Source organism: Bombina bombina, chromosome 2 (assembly GCF_027579735.1).
Source record: "Bombina bombina isolate aBomBom1 chromosome 2, aBomBom1.pri, whole genome shotgun sequence".
NCBI lineage: Eukaryota > Metazoa > Chordata > Amphibia > Anura > Bombinatoridae > Bombina > Bombina bombina.
This window is the reverse complement of record NC_069500.1, coordinates 159,369,327-159,387,045: the sequence shown is the minus strand read 5'-3', so window position 1 is coordinate 159,387,045 and position 17,719 is coordinate 159,369,327. Positions and strand designations below refer to the sequence as shown.

Below are 17,719 nucleotides of genomic sequence, written 5' to 3'. Positions count from 1 at the left end.
TGGCATACCCTCAATCTCATCAGTCTGAGGACATTCATTAGACATATCTTTATTAAAGAAAATTTGCTCTTTACACTGTAAAGCCCTCTTAATACATGGGGGGGACAAAGTGTAACAGGAGGTTCCACAATGGCATTCAAACACATAGGGCATGTACTTTGTTCAAGGTCATCCATGACAACCCAAACAAAGAAGCAATCTTGTCCAAATCACTGATAATAAAATGCGTTGCAAATATCAGTCTAATAATAAAAAACACTGCGTTTTAGTACTGTGTCTTTAAATAAGCACAAGGTAAATAAAACTTTGTATCTAAGGCAGAGAGCAAATTCCACTACCCTGCACGAAGGCCTCAGAAATAATACACTGATTTTGAAAAATAATTCAGTCAACACGCCACAGCTCCGCTGCGGCTCCTACCTGCCTCCATGCGACTCAGTCTAACTCCTCGAGCACGGCGCACCCAACGTCGCTTGCAATAACACCACAAGCGGATTTAGGAGCCGTGAGGAGATGCCGCTCAACGGATTGCTGAATCTGAACTGCGCTGTCTAAAGCCCGCATAAAATTAAGCCCAGCCCTTCGTGGGCGTAAATACCAAACAGACCTCGCATCAAGCTGCCATGTACCGGAGCAATATAGAAAACACATATCCCCCCCGGAACTATCCCCAGCGTCAGCCACTTTTTCCAATAAAACAATTGGAACCCTCTATTCCATTGCCCGTTATAATGTATGACCAGACGATAAGTCCCAGTGCTTCTAGGCTAACTGTAATAATTGACTAAGTTCTTTGCCTTATCCTTTGTATAGCTGTGTCTTTTCACACTTACATAACTCCTCCCCAACAAGCAGTTTAAATTTCCCTCCTACTCATACCAAATTGCTTGATTGATGAATCCAGCTTCTCACCCTCAAACCTGCTTGCAACTTTAGAGACAGACGCGGCTCACCTCTCTACCAAACACAGGACCGGAACCGGCAAGCTGTGACGTCACACGCCATCGCACACGCTGCAATTTCCCCAAACTCTGCAGGGGAACTTCGCTCTGTCCGGACAGACCTCACCCTTTACTTTTACTAGTAAGTCTCAAAAGCGCTTCCTTCAAACTCATACCGAAGTAACTTACGATCATTCAGCAATTACTCCTGACATGTCTCAGAATCTTAGTTAGGTTGCCTTCATATGTAAATGCTCTATTCAACCTATATTCTTAAGAGTTCAGATTCAACACCTAATTGCTGCATAAATCTCATTAACCCTATTTGTTGCCTTAAGTTGTACACTATGTCTGCTGCCACCTATGATTAGATATGGTATGTCTAAAACTTTAACTTGCAATTGCTTGTTGTTTATATGTGGGAACCAGTTTGTCAATACTGAGTGGGGCTATATGCTCTGAGGTCTCAGCCATTGTCACTCCTATCCTTATATTAAAGTGAACTGTATCTAATGATTCTGATCCTTGCTGCCTTCCCTCACTTACACAGAATCACTGATACATTCACAACACTCCTAAACCTGCAGTTGTGGTCCTAAAAATTCCCTCTCTCCTTTACAGGGGTGAGATTACCTTCCACAGGCTGACACTAACAAAAATGCCAGATTGTCTGGAATCTAAGTCTGTTATCTTTACACACCCCAGCGCTTCTAGGCTAAACAAGAATGTCTGGATAATATGTCAAATGTTAAGGGGAAACAAGCCTTTATTCTCTTTACATACCCCTTATAACAGTATAAGCACAGTTATTCTGAAATATGCTGCTGCTCCAGAATAAAAACTGCACTTACCTCCATGCTGAGGAACAGCATGTCAATCTCACAGTGTCAAGAGGTTCACTCTTCCTCCTGAGGTCCTGTGAAAGCAGAAGGGTCTTGGTTACAACTTCTAAGACCATCTACAGGAAAAACAGCATAAGCATGGGAGGTGCAGTGGAGGCAAAAATCCACCAGTTCCCATAGCCTAAAAAGGCAATCCAGAAGCTGCCCTGTAATAAAATAGTACACTTTGGCACCATTTAAAAATAAAAATTATTATTATTATTATCGGTTATTTGTAAAGCGCCAACAGATTCTGCAGCGCTAAAAAACTCTTGATTGAAGAATGTAAACTAACACCTCACTTTACCTCTCTCCTATCACTAACGCAGGCAAAGAGAATGACTGGGTTGGGGGGGAAGGGAGGAGCTATTTATGCAGCTCTTTGCCTCCTCGCCTCCTCCTGCTGACCAGGAGGTGATATCCCATAAGTAAGGATGAAATCCGTGGACTCGTCATATCTTGTAAAAGAAACATAAATTATACATGCATTAGATATAAAAATTAAAATGTATTTTAGAAAAGTTTTGGAGAGCTAGATGAACATCATGCATAAAACATTTTAAACTTACGTTTTGTTCACAAAGCAGTTTTAAATCATCTCTTTGGGGGGAGCTTCCAACTCCCCATATCGTTTCTAAATCATCAAGCTGATTAGGTGCATGATGTAACACTGGGCGGAGGTCTCCTACAGCATTTGGATCTACAGTGAGTTCTTTCACTCTAAAATGAAATAACATGTAACCCTGAGTAATCCAAAGTAAATAATGCTCTAGAGTTATCATAGAAGAAACATTGAATACGCATTTTTATAAAATCAATGTCTGCTGTACAGATCTCTTTGTTGAAAGTTAAAATATATTAATTTACAATACTACATTATACAGAAGCTACTTTATTATGTCTTGTTTTAGGCCATAAATTCATAAATTGATGGAACTGAATTTGTCTTGCTTATAAATACATAATACAAAAATGTAATTAATTGCTAGGAAACATATGCAAACGCACACACACACACACACACACACATATATATATATATATATATATATATATATATACACACACACGCACAGAGTTACTCATTCTGTTCAAGTACACACCAAAGGACTTTTTTTTTTTTTTTTTTAAATAGAGATATGCTATTTTGTAGCATAGGACATTTATTACTCTATAGTATATATAAAGTTTCATTACAAATCACTGAATCCAAAAGCAGCACAACATTTCTAGTGACACAAAATACATTGAAAGAAATCTCTAAAGCAGACATCAAGAATGCCATCCAAAAGAAAAACAAAATATCAGACATAAGTTTACATGCTTAAAGAAATTATAAAAAAAGTCTAAATCATGCAAAATAATAATACACTGCAAAGTATTCAAATAACTTTTTTTTTTTAAATGGAATAGGCAACACAAATATGTATGTATAGAATGATGTAGACCTGGTGAGCGTAGGAGAGAAGTCATCATACTCATAGGATGGAGAAAGATCAGAACGACTTCCGCTACCCTGTGAGAAGGGAATATCCGATGGACTAATTCCAAATTCCTTTACTCTGGAGCACCAAGATACAGTAGAAAGTTGAAAAAGTTTTGAGAAGGATAGAAAGCATTTTAATGTTGCTTATTTTGAGAGAAATTAGTATAGGATGTGATAAATTGTTGAAGCGTGTATAAAAATGTAAAAAAAACACTTTGCAGTTAACATTATTAAATACAATATATATATATATTTTGTATAAGTCTACAAATGTAAGTGCCAACAAATGCACCTACAATAATAATTAAACAAGAAATATATTGATAAATCAGTTTCTCTTCAAAGTGACAATTAGTGAGAAGGAACCTTCATGAGAACTTGAATGTAAAAATGCCCCAAAACATTTATGTTCCTCCTCTTTACGTACCCTGCACTATGCCGTGAACAACAGTCCTATGTATAAGTCAAGCTGAGAGAGGTTTGGAAAAAAAGCTAAATAGATTCTTGAAGAAAGCTAGGCACAAGAACAAAAAAATAAATACAAAATAATCAATAAGAAATAAAATAAAAGATGATAGCCTTGGGTGGATTTTTACAAGACATGTTATTTATTGCAGGGTGGATAATCTATGCTTTTTTTTAATTTAGTTTATTTTAATTGTATTTGTTTGATTTAAATATGATTTTTTTTTTATTTAAATATGCTTTTTAAGGAAAAATCTATTTAAAGATATTTTTCTATTTAAGATACATTATAATCCAAAGGTTATTCTGAAATAAGGATTGTTTTTTAGTTATGTCACATGAGGCTGTATAATCATGGCTGCAGTGTTTATTTTTTGGTAAATTAATTCCATTAATCTATTCCCTGGCATTTTTTTTCCTATCTTGAAGATACCATATATTCAAGGTTTTGTCATTTTCCCAACTGTGAATTTGTGTCTGCAGAAATAACATGCCCCTTCTTCAAAAGCAAACATTTAATTTTAAGCAACTTTCAGGATTTACTTCTATTATTAAATTTGATTCATTCTCTTGGTATCCATTGTTGAAGGAGCAGCAATGCAATACTGGGAGTTAGATGAACACATTGAGTGTGCCAATGAAAAGAGGCATACATGCCCAGCCACCAATAAGCAGCTATCTCCCCGTAGTGCACTGCTGCTCTTGAGATAACCTAGGTATGCTTTTCAATCAAGGATAACAAGAGAATAAAGCAAAGGAAATAATAGAAAATTGGAAAATTTAAACCAAAAAAGTTAAAAGAAGTAGATACCTATATGTATAAAAAGATATAGAAAAGAATGACACAGGCAGCACTTGCAGTGAAAAAATTATCCGTATCATTTTATTTAAACCTCCTAAAACACCGGTGAGACCCAACTTGGTCTATTACTATAACTGTAACAGGCATAGCACTTAGGGCAGCCGAAACAGCAAATTGTAACTTGGCTGAAAAATCATGAGGAAAAACATAATTTATGCTTACCTGATAAATTTATTTCTCTTGTGGTGTATCCAGTCCACGGATCATCCATTACTTGTGGGATATTCTCCTTCCCAACAGGAAGTTGCAAGAGGATCACCCACAGCAGAGCTGCTACATAGCTCCTCCCCTAACTGCCACATCCAGTCATTCGACCGAAACTAGCCGAGAAAGGAGAAACCATAGGGTGCAGTGGTGACTGTAGTTTAAAATTTAGACCTGCCTTAAAAGGACAGGGCGGGCCGTGGACTGGATACACCACAAGAGAAATAAATTTATCAGGTAAGCATAAATTATGTTTTCTCTTGTTAGGTGTATCCAGTCCACGGATCATCCATTACTTGTGGGATACCAATACCAAAGCTAAAGTACACGGATGAAGGGAGGGACAAGGCAGGTACTTAAACGGAAGGGACCACTGCCTGTAGAACCTTTCTCCCAAAAAAAACCTCCGAAGAAGCAAAAGTATCAAATTTGTAAAATTTTGAAAAGGTATGAAGCGAAGACCAAGTCGCCGCTTTGCAAATCTGTTCAACAGAAGCCTCATTTTTAAAGGCCCAGGTGGAAACCACAGCTCTAGTAGAATGAGCTGTAATCCTTTCAGGGGGCTGCTGTCCAGCAGTCTCATAGGCTAAGCGTATTACGCTCCGAAGCCAAAAAGAAAGAGAGAGGTTGCCGAAGCCTTTTGACCTCTCCTCTGTCCAGAGTAAACAACAAACAGGGAAGATGTTTGACGAAAATCTTTAGTCGCTTGTAAGTAAAACTTTAAAGCACAGACTACGTCCAAATTATGTAAAAGACATTCCTTCTTTGAAGAAGGATTAGGACACAATGATGGAACAACAATCTCTTGATTGATATTCTTGTTGGAAACTACCTTAGGTAAAAACCCAGGTTTTATACGCAGAACTACTTTATCTGTATGGAAAATCAGATAAGGAGAATCACATTGTAAATCTGATAACTCAGAGACTCTACGAGCCGAGGAAATAGCCATCAAAAACAGAACTTTCCAAGATAAAAGTTTGATATCAATGGAATGAAGGGGTTCAAACGGAACTCCTTGAAGAACCTTAAGAACCAAGTTTAAGCTCCATGGAGGAGCAACAGGTTTAAACACAGGCTTAATTCTAACCAAAGCCTGACAAAATGCCTGGACGTCTGGAACCTCTGCCAGACGCTTGTGCAAAAGGATAGACAGAGCAGAAATCTGTCCCTTTAAAGAACTAGCTGATAATCCTTTATCCAAACCCTCTTGGAGAAAGGACAATATCCTAGGAATCCTAACCTTACTCCATGAGTAATTCTTGGATTCACACCAATGAAGATATTTGCGCCATATCTTATGGTAGATTTTCCTGGTTACAGGCTTTCGTGCCTGTATTAAGGTATCAATGACTGACTCGGAGAAGCCACGCCTTGATAAAATCAAGCGTTTAATCTCCAGGCAGTCAGTCTCAGAGAAATTATATTTGGATGATTGAAAGGACCTTGTAGTAGAAGGTCTTGTCTCAGAGGCAGAGGCCAAGGTGGAAAGGATGACATGTCCACCAGGTCTGCATACCAGGTCCTGCGTGGCCACGCAGGCGCGATCAAGATCACCGATGCTCTCTCCTGTTTGATTTTGGCAATCAGTCGAGGGAGCAGAGGAAACGGTGGAAACACATAAGCCAGGTTGAAGAACCACGGTGCTGCTAGAGCATCTATCAGCGTCGCTTCTGGGTCCCTGGACCTGGATCCGTAACAAGGAAGCTTGGCGTTCTGGCGAGACGCCATGAGATCCAATTCTGGTGTGCCCCAACGATGAACCAATTGAGCAAACACCTCCGGATGGAGTTCCCACTCCCTCGGATGAAAAGTCTGACGACTTAGAAAATCCGCCTCCCAGTTCTCTACACCTGGGATATGGATCGCTGATAGATGGCAAGAGTGAGTCTCTGCCCAGCGAATTATCTTGGAGACTTCTAACATCGCTAGGGAGCTCCTGGTCCCCCCTTGATGGTTGATGTAAGCCACAGTCGTGATGTTGTCCGACTGAAATCTGATGAACCTCAGGGTTGCTAACTGAGGCCAAGCTAGAAGAGCATTGAATATTGCTCTTAACTCCAGAATATTTATTGGGAGGAGTTTCTCCTCCTGAGTCCACGATCCCTGAGCCTTCAGGGAATTCCAGACTGCACCCCAACCTAGAAGGCTGGCATCTGTTGTTACAATTGTCCAATCTGGCCTGCGAAAGGTCATACCTTTGGACAGATGGACCTGAGATAGCCACCAGAGAAGAGAATCTCTGGTCTCTTGATCCAGATTTAGCAGAGGGGACAAATCTGTGTAATCCCCATTCCACTGACTGAGCATGCATAATTGCAGCGGTCTGAGATGTAGGCGCGCAAATGGCACTATGTCCATCACCGCTACAATTAAGCCGATCACTTCCATGCACTGAGCCACCGAAGGGCGCGGAATGTAGTGAAGAACACGGCAGGAATTTAGAAGCTTTGATAACCTGGACTCCGTCAGGTAAATTTTCATATCTACAGAATCTATCAGAGTTCCTAGGAAGGAAACCCTTGTGAGGGGTGATAGAGAACTCTTTCCCTCGTTCACTTTCCACCCATGCGACCTCAGAAATGCCAAAACTATGTCCGTATGAGATTTGGCAATTTGGAAGTTTGATGCCTGTATCAGGATGTCGTCTAGATAAGGGGCCACTGCTATGCCCCATGGTCTTAGGACCGCCAGAAGAGACCCCAGAACCTTTGTAAAAATTCTTGGGGCTGTAGCTAACCGGAAGGGAAGGGCCACAAACTGGTAATGCCTGTCTAAAAAGGCAAACCTCAGGAACCGATGATGATCTTTGTGAATCGGTATGTGAAGGTAAGCATCCTTCAAATCCACTGTGGTCATGTACTGACCCTCCTGGATCATAGGTAGGATTGTCCGAATAGTTTCCATTTTGAACGATGGAACTCTGAGGAATTTGTTTAAGATCTTTAGATCCAAAATTGGTCTGAAGGTTCCCTCTTTTTTGGGAACCACAAACAGATTTGAATAAAATCCCTGTCCTTGTTCCATCTGTGGAACTGGATGGATCACTCCCATTATTAGGAGGTCTTGCACACAGCGTAAGAATGCCTCTTTCTTTATCTATCTGGTTTACAGATAATCTCGAAAGGTGAAATCTCCCTTGTGGGGGGGAAGCTTTGAAGTCCAGAAGATATCCCTGAGATATGATCTCCAACGCCCAGGGATCCTGAACATCTCTTGCCCACGCCTGGGCGAAGAGAGAAAGTCTGCCCCCTACTAGATCCGTTGCCGGATAGGGGGCCGTTCCTTCATGCTGTCTTAGAGGCAGCAGCAGGCTTTCTGGCCTGCTTGTCTTTGCTCCAGGCCTGGTTAGATTTCCAGGCCGGCTTGGATTGCGCAAAAGTTCCCTCTTGTTTTGTAGCAGAGGAAGTTGATGCTGCACCTGCCTTGAAGTTTCGAAAGGCACGAAAATTAGACTGTTTGGCCCTTGATTTGGCCCTGTCCTGAGGAAGGGTATGACCCTTACCTCCAGTAATGTCAGCAATAATTTCCTTCAAACCAGGCCAGAATAGGGTCTGCCCCTCGAAGGGAATGTTAAGTAATTTAGACTTTGAAGTCATGTCAGCCATAGCGCCCTACGCGCCTGGATGGCGAATCCAGAATTCTTAGCCGTTAGTTTAGTCAAATGAACAATGGCATCAGAAACAAAAGAATTAGCTAGCTTAAGTGTTCTAAGCTTGTCAAGTATTTCAGTCAATGGAGTAGCTGTCTGAAAGGCCTCTTCCAGAGACTCAAACCAGAACGCCGCAGCAGCAGTGACAGGAGCAATGCATGCAAGGGGCTGCAGGATAAAACCTTGTTGAATAAACATTTTCTTAAGGTAACCTAATTTTTTATCCATTGGATCTGAAAAAGCACAACTGTCCTCGACAGGGATAGTGGTACGCTTTGCTAAAGTAGAAACTGCTCCCTCCACCTTAGGGACCGTCTGCCATAAGTCCCGTGTGGTGGCGTCTATTGGAAACATTTTTCTAAAAATAGGAGGGGGGGGGGGGGGGAAACGGCACACCGGGTCTGTCCCACTCCTTAGTAATAATTTCTGTAAACCTTTTAGGTATTGGAAAAACGTCAGTACACACCGGCACCGCGTAGTATTTATCCAGTCTACACAATTTCTCTGGCACTGCAATTGTGTCACAGTCATTCAGAGCAGCTAAAACCTCTCCAAGCAACACCCGGAGGTTCTCAAGCTTAAATTTAAAAGTAGACATATCTGAATCAGGTTTCCCCGAGTCAGAGATGTCACCCATAGACTGAAGCTCTTCCTCAGCTTCTGCATATTGTGACGCAGTATCAGACATGGGCCTTAAAACATCTGCGCGCTCTGTATTACGTCTAACCCCAGAACTATCGCGCTTTCCTCTGAATTCAGGCAGTCTGGCTAATACCGCTGACAGGGTATTATCCATGATTGCCGCCATGTCCTGCAAAGTAATCGCTATGGGCGTCTTTGATGTACTTGGCGCCATTTTAGCGAGAGTCCCTTGAGCGGGAGTCAAAGGGTCCGACACATGGGGAGAGTTAGTCGGCATTACTTCCCCCTCGTCAGAATCCTCTGGTGATAATTCTTTTATAGATAAAGACTGATCTTTACTGTTTAAAGTGAAATCAATACATTTAGTACACATTCTCCTATGGGGTTCCACCATGGCTTTTAAACATAATGAACAAGGAGTTTCCTCTATGTCAGACATGTTTATACAGACTAGCAATGAGACTAGCAAGCTTGGAAAACACTTTAAATCAAGTTAACAAGCAATATAAAAAAACGTTACTGTGCCTTTAAGAGAAACAAATTTTGCCAAAATTTGAAATAACAGTGAAAAAAGGCAGTTAAACTAACGAAATTTTTACAGTGCATGTAACAAGTTAGCAGAGCATTGCACCCACTTGCAAATGGATGATTAACCCCTTAATACAAAAAACAAATTAACAAAACGAAAAATATGTTTTTTAAACAGTCATAACAACTGCCACAGCTCCTACTTTTGAAGCCTTTTGAGCCCTTCAGAGATGTCCTATAGCATGCAGGGGACTGCTGAGGGAAGCTGACTGTCACAGTTTGTAATTTTAACTGCACCAACTGTAACTTTTATACTATAACAGTGGAAAGCCTCAGGAAACCGTTTCTAAGCAAAAATAAAGCCAGCCATGTGGAAAAAACTAGGCCCCAATAAGTTTTATCACCAAAGCATATATAAAAACAATTAAACATGCCAGCAAACATTTTATATTGCACATTAATCAGAGTATATACCTCTGATAGCAAGCCTGATACTAGTCGCTATTAAATCACTGTATTTAGGCTTTAACTTACATTAATCCGGTATCAGCAGCATTTTCTAGCAAATTCCATCCCTAGAAAAACTTAACTGCACATACCTTATTGCAGGATACCCTGCACGCCATTCTCCCTCTGAAGTTACCTCACTCCTCAGACATGTGTGAGAATAGCAGTGGATCTTAGTTACTTCTGCTAACATCATAGAAAAACGCAGGCAGATTCTTCTTCTAAATGCTGCCTGAGATAAAATAGTACACTCCGGTACCATTTAAAAACAATAAACTTTTGATTGAAGAAAAAAACAAACTATATTTTACCACTTTCCTCTTACTACCTCCAGCTATGTTGAGAGCTTGCAAGAGAATGACTGGATGTGGCAGTTAGGGGAGGAGCTATATAGCAGCTCTGCTGTGGGTGATCCTCTTGCAACTTCCTGTTGGGAAGGAGAATATCCCACAAGTAATGGATGATCCGTGGACTGGATACACCTAACAAGAGAAAGGGGATTGAGTCTGAGACACAGGGTCGCAGAGAACAACATGTGCCGGACTAGGGGCCACTGTTTGCGGATGTAATACTGGCATCTCTGGGCATACTGAGGTCTACAATTCCGAAAAACGTCCAGGGGTAAAATAAGATTGCGGGGATAACGCGGACGTCTGTATACTAGGGCCCCCTAAATGAGACAATAGCACAAATGTAAGGCATAAATTGCATAATTACGTGGCAGGGCACACAATATGTTCCCTGCATAGTATACATTTATTGGACTCAAAGGAACAATTATCTTCTTGGCTAGGTTCAATTAAAAAAATCCTCCATAGTGACTAGGAGGCAATTTATACAGAAACGTATTGTAAAATGCACAAATAACTGCTCAATTTACTGTGTTACCACACAGCAATACTAAAACCTCAAATCATAATGATTATGCTTCCCTCGCTGTCATTCTGTTCTATCGCTGAGTCGTCTCACCACATCAGACTCCCTTCTGCCAACTTTCACACAGAGAACAGAAGAGGCGGAAATGGCACCAAACTTGCGCTAATAACACGCCCACCCACGCAGGCTCAACGCTTAGGAAGAGTGCCTCCTGAAAGCGCACCAAAACTAACCCTTATACCTGGCCCTGTATAAAAATTTGCGGAACGAGAGCAGGTGTTCTAAAATTTGTCTAGACGCATAAAAATTCCACATCCGCGTCACTTATGGTGACGTGACATCAGCTGTTAGAGGCGTGTGGCGCTCACTGAGCATGCGCAAGCAGCCCAACCTTGCAAAATTAGCTGTTTAAGTCGAAGAAAAGGGTTGAGGAATTGAATGGGCATTTGAGTTCATTGCGCATGCGCACACGACACTCGCCGTGCATGCGCACACAGTCCGACTACTCACGATCAGCTGAATAAACTGCATCTGAGGGTCCAAGATTTCTACAGGCGAGTTGCGTTCAGTGCACATACGCTCGCTGCCGTGAAGTGAAAAAACAAAAACAAAAATATATTTTAAAACATAATAAAATATGTTAAGCCCAAATTATTGATAGTTACAGTATAGGGCACATTCCAATAAACAACTTCATGTAAAAATGTCATGTGGCCCCACGAAATGTAACGGTTATCTAGACACAGGGGGTACACACTCTGGATCGTACAATACACAGTATAATACTCAGTAAACACCATCAGCAAAACAACCATAACATTTCTAGACAACTGTTACATTTCGTAGGGCCACATGACACTGTTACATGAAGTTGTTTAATGGAATGCGTCCTATACTGTAACTATTGATAATTTGGGCTTCAAATATTTTATTATATTTTTTATGCATGTTTGTTTTTTCATATCACGGCAGCGTGGGCAAGCACACTGAAGGCAACTCTCCAGTAGAAATTCTGGACCCTCTGGTGCAGCTTATTCAACTGATCTTGAGCAGTCGGGCTGTGTACGCATGAGCAATGAACTCAAATGCCCATAGAATTGCTCTACCCTTTTCTTTGACTTAAACAGATGTTTTTGCAAGGTTGGGCCGCTTGCACATGCGCAGTGAGCGCGCCACACGCCTCTAATAGCCGATGTCACGTCACCGGAAGTGACGTGGGTCCGGAATTTTTATGCATCCAGACAAATTTTAGAACACAGGTACAAACACAGGATTCAGCGGTGTGGAGATCAACCTAGTCCCTCTCCTATACTGCTCCGATCAGCTGACAATGGCGCACACCGGGTCCGAACAACAAGTCTAGTCGGAGGACCCAGTGCCTTCTCTGATCGCCAAAGTTGTACATCCTGCTCATGCTGGGATTAACCACAGTCTGCACTTGCCATAGCCTCCCATAAAGATTTCCCTTCACTCTGAAGAGGTCCTATAATGTCCAATATGACCCCCATGAAAGGATGTCCCACAACCATTGTATCTGTGAGGGTTCCTCACTGGCAATCCAGTCACTCACCCTATCTCTCTATGCAACAAGCCACTAGAAAAGGAGATATAGTAAACTCAGAACTTAATCTTCTATATTACTGCAGGAGTAATGTAACACAAAGGAAAATCAGTGTAACTAACACTGTTTGCCTAAGAAAGGGAGGATAGCAGTAAAAACACTGGAGGAGGCATGGGGAACTTCCCTGCGACATAAAAGACAATAAAAATAAAATAAATACCATGTGGTATATATGAATCAACTTCATAAAATTATGCAAAATAAACACAGCTAATGCTTAGCCTATTGCACTACAAGCAGGTAGAAACTGGACTAACAGAGAGAGGAAGTGGGTATATATACATAGGAAGTATATAAACACTGCAAGCCTTTATTACAACAAATAGTTACCATGGGCTGACAACATTACTGGTAGAAAAGAATACATTCTTGGTATGAAGGTCATCATATAAAATAAGCACACGCTTTTAAGGTTCTTTCTCTAGATATCAGACTACTTTAGCCATTCCTAGCTGGTCTCTAGAATTCAAAGAATACTATATCATACAACTGTATTTCCAGAAGCTCACCTGACTATGATACAAAAACAGAATTTATGTTTACCTGATAAATTACTTTCTCCAACGGTGTGTCCGGTCCACGGCGTCATCCTTACTTGTGGGATATTCTCTTCCCCAACAGGAAATGGCAAAGAGCCCAGCAAAGCTGGTCACATGATCCCTCCTAGGCTCCGCCTTCCCCAGTCATTCGACCGACGTAAAGGAGGAATATTTGCATAGGAGAAACCATATGATACCGTGGTGACTGTAGTTAAAGAAAATAAATTATCAGACCTGATTAAAAAACCAGGGCGGGCCGTGGACCGGACACACCGTTGGAGAAAGTAATTTATCAGGTAAACATAAATTCTGTTTTCTCCAACATAGGTGTGTCCGGTCCACGGCGTCATCCTTACTTGTGGGAACCAATACCAAAGCTTTAGGACACGGATGAAGGGAGGGAGCAAATCAGGTCACCTAGATGGAAGGCACCACGGCTTGCAAAACCTTTCTCCCAAAAATAGCCTCAGAAGAAGCAAAAGTATCAAACTTGTAAAATTTAGTAAAAGTGTGCAGTGAAGACCAAGTCGCTGCCTTACATATCTGATCAACAGAAGCCTCGTTCTTGAAGGCCCATGTGGAAGCCACAGCCCTAGTGGAATGAGCTGTGATTCTTTCAGGAGGCTGCCGTCCGGCAGTCTCATAAGCCAATCTGATGATGCTTTTAATCCAAAAAGAGAGAGAGGTAGAAGTTGCTTTTTGACCTCTCCTTTTACCAGAATAAACAACAAACAAGGAAGATGTTTGTCTAAAATCGTTTGTAGCATCTAAATAGAATTTTAGAGCACGAACAACATCCAAATTGTGCAACAAACGTTCCTTCTTTGAAACTGGATTCGGACACAAAGAAGGCACGACTATCTCCTGGTTAATGTTTTTGTTAGAAACAACTTTCGGAAGAAAACCAGGTTTAGTACGTAAAACCACCTTATCTGCATGGAACACCAGATAAGGAGGAGAACACTGCAGAGCAGATAATTCTGAAACTCTTCTAGCAGAAGAAATTGCAACCAAAAACAAACCTTTCCAAGATAATAACTTAATATCAACGGAATGTAAGGGTTCAAACGGAACCCCCTGAAGAACTGAAAGAACTAAATTGAGACTCCAAGGAGGAGTCAAAGGTTTGTAAACAGGCTTGATTCTAACCAGAGCCTGAACAAAGGCTTGAACATCTGGCACAGCTGCCAGCTTTTTGTGAAGTAACACAGACAAGGCAGAAATCTGTCCCTTCAAGGAACTTGCAGATAATCCTTTCTCCAAACCTTCTTGAAGAAAGGATAGAATCTTAGGAATTTTTACCTTGTCCCAAGGGAATCCTTTAGATTCACACCAACAGATATATTTTTTCCATATTTTGTGGTAAATTTTTCTAGTTACAGGCTTTCTGGCCTGAACAAGAGTATCAATGACAGAATCTGAGAACCCTCGCTTTGATAAGATCAAGCGTTCAATCTCCAAGCAGTCAGTTGGAGTGAGACCAGATTCGGAGTTCGAACGGACCTTGAACTAGAAGGTCTCGTCTCAAAGGTAGCTTCCATGGTGGAGCCGATGACATATTCACCAGGTCTGCATACCAAGTCCTGCGTGGCCACGCAGGAGCTATCAAGATCACCGATGCCCTCTCCTGATTGATCCTGGCTACCAGCCTGGGGATGAGAGGAAACGGCGGGAATACATAAGCTAGTTTGAAGGTCCAAGGTGCTACTAGTGCATCTACTAGAGTCGCCTTGGGATCCCTGGATCTGGACCCGTAGCAAGGAACCTTGAAGTTCTGACGAGAGGCCATCAGATCCATGTCTGGAATGCCCCACAATTGAGTAATTTGGGCAAAGATTTCCGGATGGAGTTCCCACTCCCCCGGATGAAATGTCTGACGACTCAGAAAATCCGCTTCCCAATTTTCCACTCCTGGGATGTGGATTGCAGACAAGTGGCAGGAGTGAGTCTCCGCCCATTGAATGATTTTGGTCACTTTTTCCATCGCCAGGGAACTCCTTGTTCCCCCCTGATGGTTGATGTACGCAACAGTCGTCATGTTGTCTGATTGAAACCGTATGAACTTGGCCTTTGCTAGCTGAGGCCAAGCCTTGAGAGCATTGAATATCGCTCTCAGTTCCAGAATATTTATCGGGAGAAGAGATTCTTCCCGAGACCAAAGACCCTGAGCTTTCAGGGGTCCCCAGACCGCGCCCCAGCCCACCAGACTGGCGTCGGTCGTGACAATGACCCACTCTGGTCTGCGGAAGCTCATCCCCTGTGACAGGTTGTCCAGGGACAGCCACCAACGGAGTGAATCTCTGGTCCTCTGATCTACTTGTATCGTCGGAGACAAGTCTGTATAGTCCCCATTCCACTGACTGAGCATGCACAGTTGTAATGGTCTTAGATGAATTCGCGCAAAAGGAACTATGTCCATTGCCGCTACCATCAAACCTATTACTTCCATGCACTGCGCTATGGAAGGAAGAGGAACAGAATGAAGTATTTGACAAGAGTTTAGAAGTTTTGATTTTCTGGCCTCTGTCAGAAAAATCCTCATTTCTAAGGAGTCTATTATTGTTCCCAAGAAGGGAACCCTTGATGACGGAGATAGAGAACTTTTTTCTATGTTCACTTTCCACCCGTGAGATCTGAGAAAGGCCAGGACAATGTCCGTGTGAGCCTTTGCTTGAGGAAGGGACGACGCTTGAATCAGAATGTCGTCCAAGTAAGGTACTACTGCAATGCCCCTTGGTCTTAGCACCGCTAGAAGGGACCCTAGTACCTTTGTGAAAATCCTTGGAGCAGTGGCTAATCCGAACGGAAGTGCCACAAACTGGTAATGCTTGTCCAGGAATGCGAACCTTAGGAACCGATGATGTTCCTTGTGGATAGGAATATGTAGATACGCATCCTTTAAATCCACCGTGGTCATGAATTGACCTTCCTGGATGGAAGGAAGAATTGTTCGAATGGTTTCCATTTTGAACGATGGAACCTTGAGAAACTTGTTTAGGATCTTGAGATCTAAGATTGGTCTGAATGTTCCCTCTTTTTTGGGAACTACGAACAGATTGGAGTAGAACCCCATCCCTTGTTCTCCTAAAGGAACAGGATGAATCACTCCCATTTTTAACAGGTCTTCTACACAATGTAAGAATGCCTGTCTTTTTATGTGGTCTGAAGACAATTGAGACCTGTGGAACCTCCCCCTTGGGGGAAGCCCCTTGAATTCCAGAAGATAACCTTGGGAGACTATTTCTAGTGCCCAAGGATCCAGAACATCTCTTGCCCAAGCCTGAGCGAAGAGAGAGAGTCTGCCCCCCACCAGATCCGGTCCCGGATCGGGGGCCAACATCTCATGCTGTCTTGGTAGCAGTGGTAGGTTTCTTGGCCTGCTTTCCTTTGTTCCAGCCTTGCATTGGTCTCCAGGCTGGCTCGGCTTGAGAAGTATTACCCTCTTGCTTAGAGGACGTAGCACTTGGGGCTGGTCCGTTTCTGCGAAAGGGACGAAAATTAGGTTTATTTTTGGCCTTGAAAGACCTATCCTGAGGAAGGGCGTGGCCCTTGCCCCCAGTGATATCAGAGATAATCTCTTTCAAGTCAGGGCCAAACAGCGTTTTCCCCTTGAAAGGAATGTTAAGCAATTTGTTCTTGGAAGACGCATCCGCTGACCAAGATTTTAACCAAAGCGCTCTGCGCGCCACAATAGCAAAACCAGAATTTTTCGCCGCTAACCTAGCCAATTGCAAAGTGGCGTCTAGGGTGAAAGAATTAGCCAATTTGAGAGCATGAATTCTGTCCATAATCTCCTCATAAGAAGAATTATTATTGAGCGCCTTTTCTAGCTCATCGAACCAGAAACACGCTGCTGTAGTGACAGGAACAATGCATGAAATTGGTTGTAGAAGGTAACCTTGCTGAACAAACATCTTTTTAAGCAAACCTTCTAATTTTTAAATATGGGGGGAGGGACGAAAGGTATACCGGGCCTTTCCCATTCTTTATTTACAATGTCCGCCACCCGCTTGGGTATAGGAAAAGCTTCGGGGGGCCCCGGGACCTCTAGGAACTTGTCCATTTTACATAGTTTCTCTGGAATGACCAAATTCTCACAATCATCCAGAGTGGATAACACCTCCTTAAGCAGAGCGCGGAGATGTTCCAATTTAAATTTAAATGTAATCACATCAGGTTCAGCTTGTTGAGAAATTTTCCCTGAATCTGAAATTTCTCCCTCAGACAAAACCTCCCTGGCCCCCTCAGACTGGTGTAGGGGCCCTTCAGAACCAATATCATCAGCGTCCTCATGCTCTTCAGTATTTTCTAAAACAGAGCAGTCGCGCTTTCGCTGATAAGTGGGCATTTTGGCTAAAATGTTTTTGATAGAATTATCCATTACAGCCGTTAATTGTTGCATAGTAAGGAGTATTGGCGCGCTAGATGTACTAGGGGCCTCCTGTGTGGGCAAGACTGGTGTAGACGAAGGAGGGGATGATGCAGTACCATGCTTACTCCCCTCACTTGAGGAAT

General features: G+C 42.2%; 1 protein-coding gene across 4 annotated transcripts in view; it reads right to left on the bottom strand.

Moving 5' to 3' along the window:
* Window positions 1-17,719, bottom strand: part of KIF2A (kinesin family member 2A) — a 530,440-nt gene that overhangs the window by 146,193 nt on the left and 366,528 nt on the right. For 2 of the 4 annotated variants that reach the window (XM_053701316.1, XM_053701317.1), the window contains exons 17-18: window positions 3,271-3,384; window positions 2,392-2,542 (exon numbers count right to left, since the gene is read on the bottom strand). In XM_053701316.1, the coding sequence (XP_053557291.1) occupies window positions 2,392-2,542; window positions 3,271-3,384 (265 nt within the window). The remainder of the gene's footprint in view (window positions 1-2,391; window positions 2,543-3,270; window positions 3,385-17,719) is intronic. The other 2 variants (XM_053701318.1, XM_053701319.1) reach the window with 1 other exon arrangement.